This window comes from Lathamus discolor, chromosome 10 (assembly GCF_037157495.1).
Source record: "Lathamus discolor isolate bLatDis1 chromosome 10, bLatDis1.hap1, whole genome shotgun sequence".
Lineage (NCBI taxonomy): Eukaryota > Metazoa > Chordata > Aves > Psittaciformes > Psittacidae > Lathamus > Lathamus discolor.
Window position 1 is genome coordinate 19,449,278 of NC_088893.1, and position 15,369 is coordinate 19,464,646.

The following is a 15,369-nucleotide window of genomic DNA, read 5'->3' on the forward strand; positions in this document are numbered from 1 at the left end:
CACAGATCTTCATCTGGCTTTTCGGAAGGAGATGCAAGAAGTCAGTTCTCAGGCTGGCCTGAGTCAGCACTGCTCTTTGCCATTGTTTCCGGGGCACATGGACCACCTCATGCCCACCGAACGCTGCCTTGCAAGCAGGATCACGAGTGGCACACCATGGTCTTGGTTTCCTCTTTCTCAGTGTCTGCACGTTTTCTGCAGAGCTGGTTATTTATGCAATAAAAGGGGTTTAGCTGATGTAGAAAATGGCACAAATTACCCTCTTGCTCCCCTGATACCGCATCCCAAAGTGCTCTGAAAAGCTTGCCCCAGAACTGTGCAGGTGGCAGTTTCTGCTCATGGACAAAGGGCTGGTTTCCAACCTCAAAGACACCAGCGTAACCTGAAGAGCTTGGGAAGCTGTCCTGGAATCGCTCTGGACTCATGGCAATGTCACTGAGACCAGAGACGGGGCTCTGGTGTTATGCATGTGGCACTTCTGGAGTACAAGCATTTTTAGTGCTACAGGACATCGCTGGTTATTTAGTACTGTATTCATTTCATAGGGGTTTTTTCGGTGTGGAAAAGGATGATTTCCACTGACACCAGGACCTTACCTGTACCATTCTCTCAAACATGTGTGCTAAAGGCAAATAGGAAATGTGTACATCCTCACAAGTAGGAGACCACTGACTCTGGAAGAAAACACAAGGAGCCCCACGAGGCCTCGTCAGTTCGGGCAGGTTTCTTACCTGTATAACTCGTTCAAACATGTGAGCCAGAGGCAGGAAGGAGATGAGCACATCGTCCTGTCTCGGAAAGATCACTTTCTGCAGGTGAAGGGCATGGGAGACAGAAAGGAAAGAAACACTGACAGGAAGACAACAAGAAAGTCATAAAACAATAAAGAGAAAAATGGCACCAGAGGAGCAAAAGGGTAAAGATTGTCAAGAGAGGAAGGGAGCAGCGTACAAAGTGAAGCGTTAAGCCATAGCATCAATGAAGCTCGGTTAGCAGGAGGAGTAAAGAGCACGGAGATGTACACAGAGGGCAGCGGAGAGGTCTCTCCGCGGCAGAAGGCGCATTGTATCCACACAGCTCACACTGGAAACGGAGGCTCACCCTGACAGAGAATCCCATTTTATCCATTGCTTTCTACCAGGAGGTGCCGAGACCAGGATTCGCGCCCTCAGCTCTGTGCAGACCCGCAGGATCCTGGTGCAAACCTGCAGGAGCCTCCTGGGAATCCGCCGGGCTCCGCGGCGCATCCCTTTTCCCCATTGCACAGAGCCCAGCGGAGATCACAGTGTTACCAGCGTCAAAGCTATTGATTTTTTCCTCCTTTTCCTTTGGTTAATCATTGGTTTGAATCAGAATAGGTGGGAAAAATTAATGATTGTTTTTCAGCTGCAAAAATTAATGACTTCTGTTAGTGTTTCTTGTCATTTGAAGTGATTAAAGTGGAATTTTAAGGGCATTATCACTGCCCCACAGACAGGCGCAGGGGGGGAAAGAAGCTGGACAAATTATGCCAGAAGTAAAGTTACCGAAGTCTTCAGTTTGCCAAGGTTTTAACTCTCTCACAGGCTGGAATAAACACAGGCCCCGGGAGCCTTACTCAACCGATGCCCTACCTGCTTTACTACCTGCCTTTCCAAGGGTAAGGCTTGCTATAACATTACAGATAAGACAACCTGAAAGCCTGATTACTCAGTAACTTGCCCCAAGGCCAGTGGTTAGAGGAAAATGGGTATAAAATCTATTAGCCCACAGTATTAGCAGTTCATACCCACTTTTTATCTCCACTGCTGTGATGGAATGGGTAACCCATGGCCTGGGACATGGCACTGAAGGGAGGCACAGGAGATACTTCCCTAGGGAGTATCTTATTGGAGTTAAATCTGGGCAAGTCAGACTGGGGGATGTTCTGCCACCCATTACCTAGCGAAGTCAAACACGACTGACAATATGGGTGTTTTCAGCATCCCATTTCATATGATTTCCTGTGTCAGCCTGAATTAAGCCATTAGGGGCGGCAGATCTGATTATACATCATTTCAGGTTGGCCTTGTTTTCTGCAAGCACAGGAATGTAGACCCATTAGCATCACTAGCTGTGCTGCTTTTGTCTTTAACACTGCTTTAAGTGCCCAGATCGTAAATGATTTTGTTTTAAATCAGGCCAAAGTGATGACATTGAACAGTGCCTCACAGTTGGCACAGGTGTCCAGTTAAATGCAGAATGAAAGCAGCTTCTTAGCATCTGAGAACAACCGTATAAGGGCTCTAGGGTCACTTGAAAAATTGTTCTATTGATCAGAATCCCTGACCTAAGCAAAGCTGGCACAGGAGTGTGTGAGCAGCAGATCTGCAGCACTTCTCAGCTTTACGTATCTTGATTTTGGTGATCCAAATCTGTTGCATTTTGCTCCCTTGCATTTCTGTGGTTAGGCATTGCCCTACTCGTGTGGGTCGGCTACAGGCATTTGCGCTCCCACTAACACCACTCTGGGGACTGAATGTGCAGCCACTTACACCAGACTTGTGTCTCCTTCTGATACCTCCAAGATTAATCAGAGTATCTCATTGCCAGAGTATCTCACTGCCATCGACAAACACTAAATCCATTTTTGTGGGCCAGTCCTGGAAGCTGCCAAGTTGCCCCAGCTCCCTCTAAACCAGTTCTCTTCCAACATAAATGTTCCTGCCCTTTGAAGCTCAGACCTATCTATACACCAGCTTTCATTTGAGCATCTCACTGCCTCTGAAGCCAATGACAGCTCCGTGCTGTGAAGCCCAAGGGCTGGCTGCAGCAAGCTGTTGGCATTTCATACTGGGAATTACTGGAGTCACAACCCTGCAGATACTCAAACACATGAGTTCAGAGGGACTCCTCACATCACGAGTCCGAGTTTCCTTACGATGCAGGTCTGGAAATCTCCCAAAGTTCAGGGATTAGGATAACTAGACCGCAGCATTTTCACCACCAACAGTAAGACCAGCAAAGGGTACAAGGTGACAAATTGTCCACCCGTGCGTACGTCACTGCTTTACGGAATTGCCTGTTTACAACAAAAAATAGATTCTGTATATTTGTTAGGTCCTTAGCATGCTGTGCTAGAGCAAATCTGCTTCCTGTATCACTTATAAACATGAGTTTACACATTGCCTAAAACATTGTACAGGTACTTGGCCAGTGCTATGCTTTTTTAACAGGCATTACAGAAAGTAAGATATACTGTGGTATCAATGAAATTAATCATTCTTGTAAAAAACTTCTATATTCTTTTATATATATATATATATATGCACTTAATAAGCAGAGAGGTTTAAGTGAGGACATTGTTTGGGCACAGCACAAAGAGCACAAGTGGACCCTCTACACTTTTCCAAGCACCACTTGCACAGTGCTCGTTTGCTCTCCTTCTTCTTCAAAAGGAGTTAGTGAATTGGTTTGCACGAGCCGACACTGATCCTCAGAAGCACTCTGTGTCCTACAGAACCAGAGAGCCAGTGTTGGAAAAGGGATTTAATGCCCTCCAGTGCTCTAAGCTCAGACTCGCTCCCATTTCTATGCATTTGGCCTTCCGAGTAAGAGAAATTTCACCTCTCATCTGCAAAGGCACCTTTCCTTTCCACAAAGCCCATGCAGGACACAGCTGAACCCCCCAGCCCCCTGCACGGGGCAGTGTTTTCTAGAGCAGGGTATTCACCTCCGTCACTTTCAGAAAGCCCGAGAAGTCCGCGACCACGTTCCCATGGGTCAGCATGGCACCTTTGGGGTTCCCTGCAGGAAACAGACAGAGATTTGGCAGATGAGCAGCGGGGAAACTTCCGAAAGCTCAACAAAAACCACAACAGAAATGGTTAAAACATTAAATTCTGCGTTCGAAACCATAACTTTCTCAGTCAGCTCCGTGCAGTGACCTGCACCAGCAGCACTGAGTGCAGCACTCAGAGTGTCATACAGTGATACTATAAGCACAAGTATTTCCATTGGAGACTCTGAACAACCCTTTGCATCAGAAACAACCCAACTGCAATTTGTGAGAGCACTCGGATGGAGCAGTTCGATGGGCATGGCCGTCAGACCTTGCTGGCTGCTCCCAGCCTTTCCAATAGGATTCGTTTCACACAGATTTTGGCTAAGAATGATCTTCAATACCAAGAAACCCCATTTAAAAAGCTGTCACGCTCTTCCTTAGCCCATGCGCTGGATAACACTGTTATCCCTGCAGGAAACGGGCAATACACAGTAAAAATTAGGCTACAAGAAGGCCCCATGAGACTGGAATTAAGGGAAGTCATTGATGCTGCCAGCAGCAGAGCAGAGGTGGAGACAGCACTGAGCCCATAAGGCAACCACATCCCAGTGCAGTGCTGGCCACTGCACCTGCAGCGATTCACCTCCACACTGTCAGTGTTTGCCTTTTCACCCTCTTTTCTCTCTTTTGCATTTCGTATCTGTTCATATACCAAAATACTGGGTCTGTCAAGCGGCAGACACTGAAATCTCCACCAACCAGAGCCAAGGGTTCCATCCGAAACTCCCTCCTTATAGTGCTGGCTCAGAGGACTCCGCACATCCTCCTGCCACAGCACTGTCCCTTTCCATCACCCTCAAAGTGTTTATTGCCGAAAAGGAGGTGCAGGTCAGCTCGAAGCAAGATTATGAAGCCAGCCTCTCTCTCCCCAGCGTGCTTTTAAGCAGATTGGTTTAATTCAATCATGCCACTGCAACGTAGCTCCTGCTATGCCATGCGGAAGCTGATCAGAGGAGCTTTGCCTGTGGGCACCTTGCGTAGCCCCAGCACTGGGATACCCCAGGAGCTCTGCAATCCTGTTACAGCTAATGACGGATGCAGCAAAACTATAACCCAGCAGAGATTTCGCTCTGGCTTCCTCAGATTAGGAAGGGGGCAGCGGTGTTTTGTGAATTGCTTTCAGCACAGGGAGATATTAATCCTCTTGGTTTGGGGTCTGTTGGCACCCACGTGGCACAGCCCAGCTCAGCGCTGATCCCTGTGCCCTGCCTGTTCCCTGCCACTGCCTCTACTCAGCCTTGCCAATAGTTAAATAAAGGCCCAAGCAGAAGTAGTCATCATTGCAGGCATTTATTGCACTAAATCAGGACGTTTCGAACACTGTATTTTACTGAAAACCCATGCTTGGTGTCCCAAGTGCCTGGGAGCAACTCGGTCCCAAATCCTTGCAGATGAACAGGGTGCACAGGGCATGTTTTGCTCTCATGCTCATCCTCATCCGAAGCTCGGAGGTGAAACTGGGGCTGACAGCTTTGCCGTGTTGATGTTAGGTTAGGCTCCTGCCCCAATGTGTTGTACCTCAGGCTTGCGGCACCAGCTCATACAGGCAGGTTTCCATTTACAGACACTTATTTTCACAGCACACATGGATCCAGATGTCAGGAAAGCTCCATGAACCAACGTTGGTTGATCCAGAAACCACTCGTTAGTTGTATTTAGCCAAATACACATGCTCAGCCCTGGCAATTCTATCCATAGCCAGACTCCTGCAGCATAGCACAAGTTCTTCTGTCTTGGCACCAGCAGGTTACACACAGTGAAGAGGATGTGCTCATTACTGGCTTGGAAGTTCAACAGTGTGCCTACCACCTATACCAATGGCAGATCTGGCTCCTGCACCTTGGCACAGCTCTGCAGCCTTCTGGAAGGTTTCATAGAACCCCAGCCTGGTTTGTGTTGGAGGGACCTTAAAGCTCCTCCAGCTCCAACCCCTGCCACGGGCAGGGACCCCTTCCACTGGAGCAGCTTGCTCCAAGCCCCTGTGTCCAACCTGGCCTTGAGCACTGCCAGGGATGGGGCAGCCACAGCTTCCCAGGTGCTTTGAACTCAGACTCCTGTATCATCCCACCTCTGACACCACTGATCTGCTTTGGCACCATCAAGACCAGAGCCTGTCCAGGATCCTGAACCAGCTGCAAACAGGACACAGAGGAAGGATCCACGATGCTCACACTGCTCCAGTCCTGCCGTGGTGCTCTGAGCAGAGGTACTGAGTCTGCATCAAAGACAGCGGTGTTCCAGAACAAACCATGCTCCCATGGGAGCTGCAGCTCTTTGGGATGGGGGATTCCTGCAAATTCCAGCCTTCTTTAGTAGTTGTAAGAGTAACCAACAAAACGGATCCCTCTTGCTACGAGCCCCTTCCCAGAACTACCACTTTGAGATTAAAAGGTTGGCAGTGATACTGCTTTCCCTTTAAAATAAATCAATGCCAGACCTGTAACACTGCTCTCAAGCTCGAATTCCCTTATCCAGACACTCCTTGGGAGTGTCCCGTTACGGAAAAGGGGCAGGTAGTAGCCCGGGTATGGCAATTTGTCCTTGTCTTGGTGCCAGGCTGGTTTGGCAGTTCTTATAAGCAAGAGGAGGACCTTTTCCATCTTGCTAAATGGGTCTTCCGAGCAGCAGCTCCGGCACTGACTCAGTGGTGTGATCCGTCAGCACTTTGGGATGCAAGCGCTCCTCTCCTCCGGCCGTCAGGGATATGCACTGACAGGCTGTGAGGAAACGCTGGGAAGCAGTTTTTATCCAACGGGTTCGAGGTGGATCCTTGAGGAATCGACAGCTTGCTTCTCTGATGGCTTGGGGGCACCTCTGTGCCTCTGGCCCACTTCCGAGTGCTGATGATTCCTGGGTACCACAATGAAAGCTGGTCTTGACATCCTGTCATCTGAGCTCAGCAGTGTCAGCCTCTCGCAGGGCAGGCATCTGGGCATCTGATCCTATCAAAGAAAAGCAGACATTAAAGTCCACTGCTGGGGTTTGTTAGAAACAGCTGAAATTGTTTCCCACTCTACAATTTCCATGTTACGAACTCTCCAGCTGAGGTTTGTTTCACACCGTACAAAAGGATTTAGAGCCCTTGAGGACTAAAAAAGCCTTTGAGAACATATCCCTTGGAAGAAAAGCCTAAATCTGACCATTAAAAATAGCCTGGCATGGGCTATATAAAAAGCCAAGCGTTTTAGATCAAAACACAACATGGAAAACAGATCAGAGCACTGATACAACCCCTGCAAAAGGCATGAAGTGATGTGCAAAGTCCTGCAGCAGCAGAACTGGGCTGGCAGCTCACAAAGCATTGCTCTGTGAGTGTTTTGTTAGGAAATGATGTGCAGGATAAGGAATCTCGGATTTGGATGGGAGAAAGCAAAATGCTCCCTGGTTGTCCTATTTCTGTAACTTCAGGCATGTTCCTAAGAAAAGCACAAAGTCGGGAGCCAGCCCAGGATTGTGTTTGTGAACAAAAACATCAAACCCCTTCTCTGGTCAGAATGTCTTATTTAGAACTAAAAATATTGACAAAAACGTGACCTGAAAACAAATCACTGCTCTGCCCTTTAGAACCCACACAAACACATGGTGCCCACTGTGTCTGCAGGCACAGCTCCTTTGGGTTCCTGCCATTCCAGGCTGTGCCCAGCCACTTTGCACTGGCAGAGCCGGTGCTCCCAGCACACAGGCTGCGATGTCCATATCCTGCACTGGGATCAATCTTTTCCTTTTAGGGATTCCCAGTGCTAAGACAGAGCAGAGGTCAGGCTCCTTTCGCACCATGCACTGCCCTGAGGTACCCTGAAGTGCCCAGACCTCAAAACTAAAAGCAAAGTTAAAATCCCTAAAGCCACATTTTGAGTTTGCATTTGGAGTTGATAAAGCAGTTGCCTACCTGACCTGCAGTACAGGTCTTCTCCAGGAGGTGGAAGATGAAGATGTTCCCTCTTGTCCAGCCTCATCTGCAGCCTTTGCTCTCTGCAGGCTGAGCAGCACAAGCAGCTCCCTTCCTGGAGGGCAGCTTGGTGTCAAGCAGCATCTTCTGCTTGCCTTGATCAGTGGAGGCCAAATCAAGGATGTTCTGGGCTAGGACCAAGCGTTAGGCAACACCAAGAGCAGAGGTGAACCTGGAAGAGCTTGGTCTCTTTCTGCAGGTAAGTTCTCAAGAGCAAGAAAGTCCTGCAAGCTGTATGAAAACCAGGGTCTGGAGAGAGGGGAAAGCTGTGTCTGCTAAGAACAGGCAGGGAAATGATGCTGCTTCTCACTGAGAGAAAGGGGTCAGTGGCTCATGAGTACCAGCAGTGCGGTACCCCATGGCCAGCACACAGGCAAGCTAGGGCTGGGGACACTGGCGTGCTTAGGATACAGAGGATGAAACATGCACAGATTTCCAGACAACTGGAAAATGGTTCTACCAAAGTGTACATCATGGAATGCAAGTGAAAAATAAATATACCAGTGTTTGTAGTTTGCAGCCTACAGACATGTATATACACGTATATCCTTAAGCATTAAAAATGCATGAAAATATCATTGCTATATCAGTATAACATCAAGTTGGCACATATTAAGGTGGTATTAATAATTCATTTCATAATCTAGTCTAAGATTTTGAGATTAAAATGTCTCTTCTTTTACCTGTGGTGCCACTAGTAAAGCAGACAATTGAGAGGTCTTCCGGTCGAGGAGGCTGGAAATGCACAAGGAGAATAAGGAAATCACATCAATCAAAAGCAGATAGGTCAATGGCAGACTGTTGTCATTGTATAAACTTTAAGATCAAACCAATTCTGTTTCAACACTGCCATAAAAAGCTCTCCTTCCCCTTGGCATATGTAAAAGACCATCATAATAGTCTTTATCGGGATTCTTCAGCTGATGCAGACTCTATTCCTCCCTTATGTTTTGTTCCAGCTGCACAAAGGGCATGCTTTAATGTAAGAGGACTTTGATGGAGTCTTTGTCTTGCTAGTATTTTCAAAGACAGCATCTGTACCGGTAGGTGTGTGGGAAAACCTGAGATAATTTACTCATTTCCTGATAATGCTGGAGACATGGGGATACGCAGCAGGAGACAACTTCCCAAAGCTGTTTCCTGGAGTATCTCTGAGTTTGGCTCAACAATGGCGTTTAATTCCTGTCTCCTTGAGATGTTCAGCAAGGATGAACTATCTCAGTTAAGGGAGATGGGTAGGAAGCAAATGCTGCACATCCCAGAGAGGTGGTGGATGCACCATCCCTGGAGACATTCAAGGCCAGGCTGGATGTGGTTCCAAGCAACCTGATGTAGTTGAAGGTGTCCCTGCTCATCACAGAGGGGTGGAACTGGATGAGCTTTGCAGGTCCCTTCCAACCCAAACCACTCTGTGACCCCAGGGGATGGTACTGAGAGTCCTGAGCAAACCTTTCCCTCTCGGACAGTGAAGTAAATGTAGGAGTCAGCTGCAGCTGTGGGTGGGAGAAGCAGCGCATCAACACTCACCACAGGCACATGGCGACTCTCGCGGCCACAGTCCTGAAAGAGATTAAAGCGACAAAGATGACTTCCACTGGGATTGCCGTGGTGTAACCCACTCGCTAATAACCCACAAACCACTGAGGGACAGTGGGAGCTCCAGCAGAAACATCTGTGGCTGACAGCTTATGTCATCTTCTCTGTCCAAAGCTTCTTGCATTAACTGCAATCCAGCCTTGGTTTTCAAGTAGAGCTTGGGTTGGTTGAGCTGGATCGAGGCTGTTTCATCAGTGTAAGGCTGTAACTACATGTAGGAGGGCAGTGTCTCAAACAGCAACCCCCCTTCCTAGGCTTAAATAGCGTGTATCTGATATCTTCTGTGAGCAGGAAGGCTTGAAATGTTGGCTCCCCTATCAACAAGGGATAACGCCAAGAGGCAGCCACACTGAGCATCAATATCACCAGCCACAGGCTGCTCTTTTGTGCTCTCCAGACACTGAACCTGCCACACAGCTCACAAGTCCCTGTTTAGTTACTGGCTTTTTACAGAAGCTACAAAACAGTAAAAGGAAAGGAGAGCAAACGTACCTCCACCTCCTGCATGGTCTGGATGCGAACTCCACAACGCCTCCCTCTCTCTGTCAGCTCCTTTTCAAACGGGTCCATGAGGATGATGGAGCTCAGACCTGGCGTTTCTCTCCTCTCCACATGGTCCAGCAGCGTTCTGGCCTTTTCGGGTTTGTCACAAATGACCGTGGAGATGTCAGCTGGAAGAAAAGCACCCGAACAAGCTGTTTACATCTGTTTCCTAACGCCAGGCTGGCTGCTGGCTCGTAGCATTGCGTCAGTTCCGAAATCCACTTCAGGAATCCCAGACCATACCAAACATTTCTCTTAGGAAATCACTGCGATTTAGTCTCATCTAAATCAGTGCCAGAGCTGCAGCTGACACCTCCGGTCGTGCTGGGATTCAGCTCAAACTGCTGAAACTGCTCACCATGGGGGCTAAAATATCTATGAGGCACAATAGGAAGCAGCACAGGAGTGGGTGGCCGTGGAGTAACTCCCACAGCCAGAGCAGTCCTATCCACCATTGTGCACGAAAGGGCACACTGGAAATGCAGACCCATCACCGGGACACCCAGCTCCCCAGGAACCTCTCTAAGTGACTCCAAGACAATGAGTAAACTGGCCTGGCTTGTGGGCAGCAACGGAAAATGAACCATTCCGAGCCACAAAGTGGTTTCTGAGAGGACATCAGTCCTGTCTTTACCTGTGTTGACGATGTAACGAATGGCTCCGGGACCCAAGGTGTCATAGAGGGGAACCACCACCATGGAGTAGGTGTAGCAAGCCAGCTCGGAAATGATCCACTGCAGGAGGACATCAGAGCATGAAGGTGAGAAAGGGGCTATGGGAACACATTTAACCCACTTGAGAGCAATCTTCAAGTTTAAAGCAAGCTCACAAGCCAGGAACGTTATTAATGCAGCATCAATTGAGTTTAAAACCTCACCTCTGGGCGGTTCTGAGCAAAGACCCCAATGAACTGCTTCGTGCATGGCTTGCAGCCCTGCTGAATTAGGCCTGAACCCAGAGCTTCTGCTCTTTCAGCCACCTGGAATGCGAAGAGAAAAAGAATACATAGAAAGGTGAATATCAGCAATATCAGACTAAGTGGAGACTGAGCCTGTACAGGGAGGCTCTCAAACTCTCATGTTTGCTGTCTAAAAACCCAGTGGTTTACATTACCGTGAGCCATCAGTAGCTGACTAGCAGCTGATCTCTGGCTGGCAATGCCCATGGGTTTGGAGTGTGTCAGTGCCACTGTCAAGTGCAGGCTAATGGCACTGAGCTGCTCCCTGAGAGCCAGCACCCCTATGTAACACCGGGATGTGCCTGGCCTGGGAAACAGCCCTCACACATCAGCAACCTCCCGGTCAGTGCGTGCAAATAAAAGCTGGAAAGGGCTTTAGACAAGGGATGCAGGGACAGGCCAAGGGGAATGGCTTTAACCTGCCCGAGGGGAGCCTGAGCTGAGCTCTTAGGCAGAAGCTCTTCCCTGTGAGGGTGCTGAGGCGCTGGCACAGGGTGCCCAGAGAAGCTGTGGCTGCCCCATCCCTGGCAGTGCTCAAGGCCAGGTTGGACACAGGGGCTTGGAGCAAGCTGCTCCAGGGGAAGGGGTCCCTGCCCGTGGCAGGGGTTGGAGCTGGAGGAGCTTTAAGGTCCCTTCCATCCAAGCTTTTCCACGATTCCATGATTCCCAGCTCACCTCCTTGTAGGACAGCCACTGGTAGGGCTGATTTGGCTTCCTGAAACCCAGGCAAGGGCCGTTTTCTGGAAGACACAAGCAGAGATGATGGAGTTACGGTGCTGCCCAGCACCACGCTGCAGGGATGCAGCAGAGCCCCCAAAGAGTGAACCTGCTGCTATCAGGGTTGACTCTCACTCCTGGGACAGAGCTCACAGGAGTGCATCTAACGGAGACCAGCTGCTGGGATCCCCCAGCCCCTTCAATCCTCCTCCCTGAGCTGCAGCAGGGACAGCAGCAGTTTGCCCCCATCAGCCTCATTAAAAGACCCTTCTCTGAAGGCAGCGTGAGCATTCGTGTCTGCCAAGGGCTTCCATCCCAAACAGCAGCTCCCACTGCTTTCGCTGCCTTTTGATTTAAACACTTCAAAGTGAAAACTGCTATTCTTAGCCCAGCCTGCTCTGGAGGAGGGGGAAAACAATGCACAGCACTATGTGACAGGAGCGGTACTGGAAATGCTAAATTCATTTGCTAACAGCGCTTACCTGCACGAGATCCATCCCTCCAAACTCCTCCCGAGTTATTTACCTACCCCTGTGCTGCAGGGTGGAATATTTGCAATTCCACTGAGGCTTTTTGATGGTACCGAAAGTAATGTGACAGTGAAACTGTTGTGTTCAACAAGGCAGTTGTGCTCAACAAGGCAGGACATCATAAGCAGCAGACACAGAAATAGTTATGGCAGAGGAGGGAAGAGTCATCGTGGCTTTTCAGAGTGGGAAATGAGGTCTCACAAGTGTGTAAGAGCTCTTTGATGATAACATTGATCGTGGGGTAAGGGTGATGGACTGATACCATGCTCAGCTTTCCTAAGGGCTTCTGGCAGAGCCCTTGCCCTGCGCTGTTGTGGGATATAGGGCTGTAAGCTGTATGAGTAAGTGATGAAAAGGCAGCAACAAGGAGAAATAGCTATCAGTGTCTGCAGCGGAGGAAGAGCTCTGTTGGGTTCTGCAGTTCTACACCTGCGTCAGCCCCGTGTAATGAATTCAGAAACACTCCAGGACTGAATAATGTATGATGAGCTTTGCTGACGCTGCAGAATTCAGGACATTAAGGTATCTGCCAGTGGCAGCAAAGGGATCTTGTGCTACCAAGGGGCTACACAGTAAAATCCAATGGCATTAAGGGCAAAATAATGTGCGTTGCAAATAAGAACCCTAATCCCACATGTTACGGTCCTCTATAGTTTTGGGGCCCCCCCAAACTCTCTTAGACTCTATACTCTCCAGGTTTCTGCACTTTATTGTCCTGCTGTACTCTTTTAGTCTCCCTTTCTCCTTAGCAATGATATCTCCTTCAGTTTCCCACTCCTGTTTCTCTGTTCTTTGTGCCCCCTCCGTACCCCTGGGGACTTGAACGCTTTTTCAGCCTCTCCACACTATTTGTGCCTCCTCCATTCTTTCAGCCTCTGCAACTGACTTCTACAATTTTATGGCTTCCGCATTCTGGTGGCCTCCTGCTCCTTTTCGGGTCTCCCGTGCTCCGTTAGCCTTTGAAGTCCAAATGGGCATCTACACCATTGGTGTCTCCCACACCTTTATGGGCTCCCGCACTCTCAGCCTCTACACTCCCTAAGCTCCCCTAAGCCTTTGAGCCTCCCTCACCATTTGGGACTGCATCATCCTCCACCTCTCCCCTCCTCGGCTCCCATTGCTCCTTGTCACTGTGCTCTCACCAGAGATGCTGAAGCCCCTCCTGAAGACCTCGTACATGGTCCTGGCATCATCGTAGTAGTGCGTCAGGAGCTGCGGGCTGTCCCCGATCACCGACCGGCGTGCTCCATCCAGGCCCTGTGTGACAGGATGTGACAGGATGTGAGACAGCACCACCCGATGGGCAGGAGATGGGGAAACCCCGGACCAGAAAGCAGGATGCTCCGCAGATGCCATATTCCATCCCCAGCACCCAAAGGGGTGGGAGAGGTGGGACATCCACCTTGACACCGCAGTAACATGGAGAACAGTGGAGATCTCGACCCGGACAGGAGATAGTTGATATTTCCCAAGGAGATCTGAGGAGGAATTATGGATCCACAAGCGACAGAGTGGGGATGTGCTGAGGGAGCAACTGCTCTGGGATCCACAGATCCCCAGGGCTGATAGCACAGGCACCTTCTCAAGGACATCTGGTCCAACAGGAAGGACAGATTGAAGCAGAGGCCAGGCTGCAGACCCAGGTGCATGAGGTTCAATAGAGGTGGTTTAGAGTGGGCAGGGTGAGAGTGACCAAACCAGGACTGTGATGTGAGCCAGAAAAAGCCTCACTAAAGCCCTAAACACAGGGGAAAACTCTCTTGGAAAGTGTGAATACTTCCAATCATTTTACGATGTTGGAATTACAGTGACATTTTAGAGGGGACATCACAAAAAGCTGTAAAAATTCCCATCGCGCTTTCAGATACTCATTTAAATGGAGCCAGTTTTCAGATCTATTTCTGCTCTTTAAACCAGAGCAGCTCCATTAAACTTTAAAACCCTTTGCGGGCATGAAAATTAACAACTCCTCAGGCTCTGAGCATGGATTTGGATCTCCTGTTTGTTGTCATTGCCGAGTCTGCATCAGCAGACTCAGGAAACAAGTGCCAGCCGATGTGATCCCATCAGTGGCTGCCTTTCAGTGGTTTCTCCCGTGCAGCGGCAGCTCCTGTAACTTTGGGTCATGGCAAGGCTAAGACCAAACTGTTGCTGAGAATCCAAGAGAATAAATCAATGGGCTGTGCTCTAGTTTTCCAGTTTACAGATAAAGGTGGATTAAGGAGAGATCCCTGGCATAGCGCACCGCACCTCTCATGGCAGTATTGCCTGGGTTCAAACTTAAACAGTGGAGATGGAGGTTGGATGTAAGGCAGAAGTTCTCTGTGAGGGTGGTGAGCCCCTGGAATGGGTTGAACGGAGAAGCTGTGGCTGCCCCATCCCTGGCAGTGCTCAAGGCCAGGTTGGACACAGGGGCTTGGAGCAAGCTGCTCCAGTGGAAGGGGTCCCTGCCCGGGGCAGGGGTTGGGACTGGATGAGCTTTGAGGTCCCTTCAGCACAAACCAGGCTGGGGTTCTATGGTGTCGGGATGCCCCTGGCCTCACCTCGACCTCCTCCGACTGCATCCGCAGGTCGCAGGGCGGCTTCACGGCGCGGGGCCGGCTGGCGAACCAGTAGGCGACGACGGCGGCGAAGGCGCCGATGCCCACGAGCGCCGAGGCGGGCAGGCTGCGGAAGAGCTGGCTCAGGTCATCGAACTCGGGCAGCCGCAGGCTCCGCAGCAGCTCCTGAGCCTGCATCTTCTCCGCCAGCGACACGGCGAACTCTGCAAGAGCCACAGGGATGCGTGAGGGCAGCGTCCGGTGCTGGCCCTTGTCGGGCAATGCAAACGCTGCTCTGCAGCAGTCTTAACATAGAGAGAACAGCATCTTTGAAGAGATAGGAGGATGGAAGAATCACCCCTAACAAGGGGGAGCAGGAGCAGACGGCTCGCTCCTAAAGGGCAACTGAGTACACGTGTGCATTGGGTGATGCAGCTGCAGTCACCTGCAGCAGGCAAATGCTGTGACAAGCTCTGGGATCCAGTTATGACTGAGCTCAGGGCTTCCCTGAGCAATACAGGGGCTGCTGGTGGCCACAGGGTCAGGCAGCACCGCACCATCCGGCCACAAGCCCTCAGCTCATGGGGAGCAGTGCGAAGCCAGTGTGCCCGTGTGTGCAGAACACCGGGCAGACAGCTCCGAAACACCACCTTCACGTTCCCAACCTTGTGTTCCTTATGATGTACCTCAGGGTAAATGATAGGTGAGGTACCAAGGAAGTTTCATTTCATCAC

At 49.9% G+C, this 15,369-nt stretch overlaps 1 protein-coding gene across 5 annotated transcripts in view; it reads right to left on the reverse strand.

The window, feature by feature from the left end:
• Positions 1-15,369, reverse strand: part of ACSL6 (acyl-CoA synthetase long chain family member 6) — a 37,463-nt gene that overhangs the window by 13,419 nt on the left and 8,675 nt on the right. For 3 of the 5 annotated variants that reach the window (XM_065691039.1, XM_065691041.1, XM_065691040.1), the window contains 10 exons: positions 14,639-14,859; positions 13,238-13,352; positions 11,524-11,588; positions 10,768-10,869; positions 10,525-10,624; positions 9,840-10,018; positions 9,279-9,311; positions 8,435-8,486; positions 3,692-3,765; positions 597-674 (listed from right to left, as the gene is read on the reverse strand). In XM_065691039.1, the coding sequence (XP_065547111.1) occupies positions 597-674; positions 3,692-3,765; positions 8,435-8,486; positions 9,279-9,311; positions 9,840-10,018; positions 10,525-10,624; positions 10,768-10,869; positions 11,524-11,588; positions 13,238-13,352; positions 14,639-14,833 (993 nt within the window). In that variant the 5' untranslated portion in view covers positions 14,834-14,859. Of the gene's footprint in view, positions 1-596; positions 810-3,691; positions 3,766-8,434; positions 8,487-9,278; positions 9,312-9,839; positions 10,019-10,524; positions 10,625-10,767; positions 10,870-11,523; positions 11,589-13,237; positions 13,353-14,638; positions 14,860-15,369 lie in introns of those variants that run through there. The other 2 variants (XM_065691042.1, XM_065691043.1) reach the window with 2 other exon arrangements.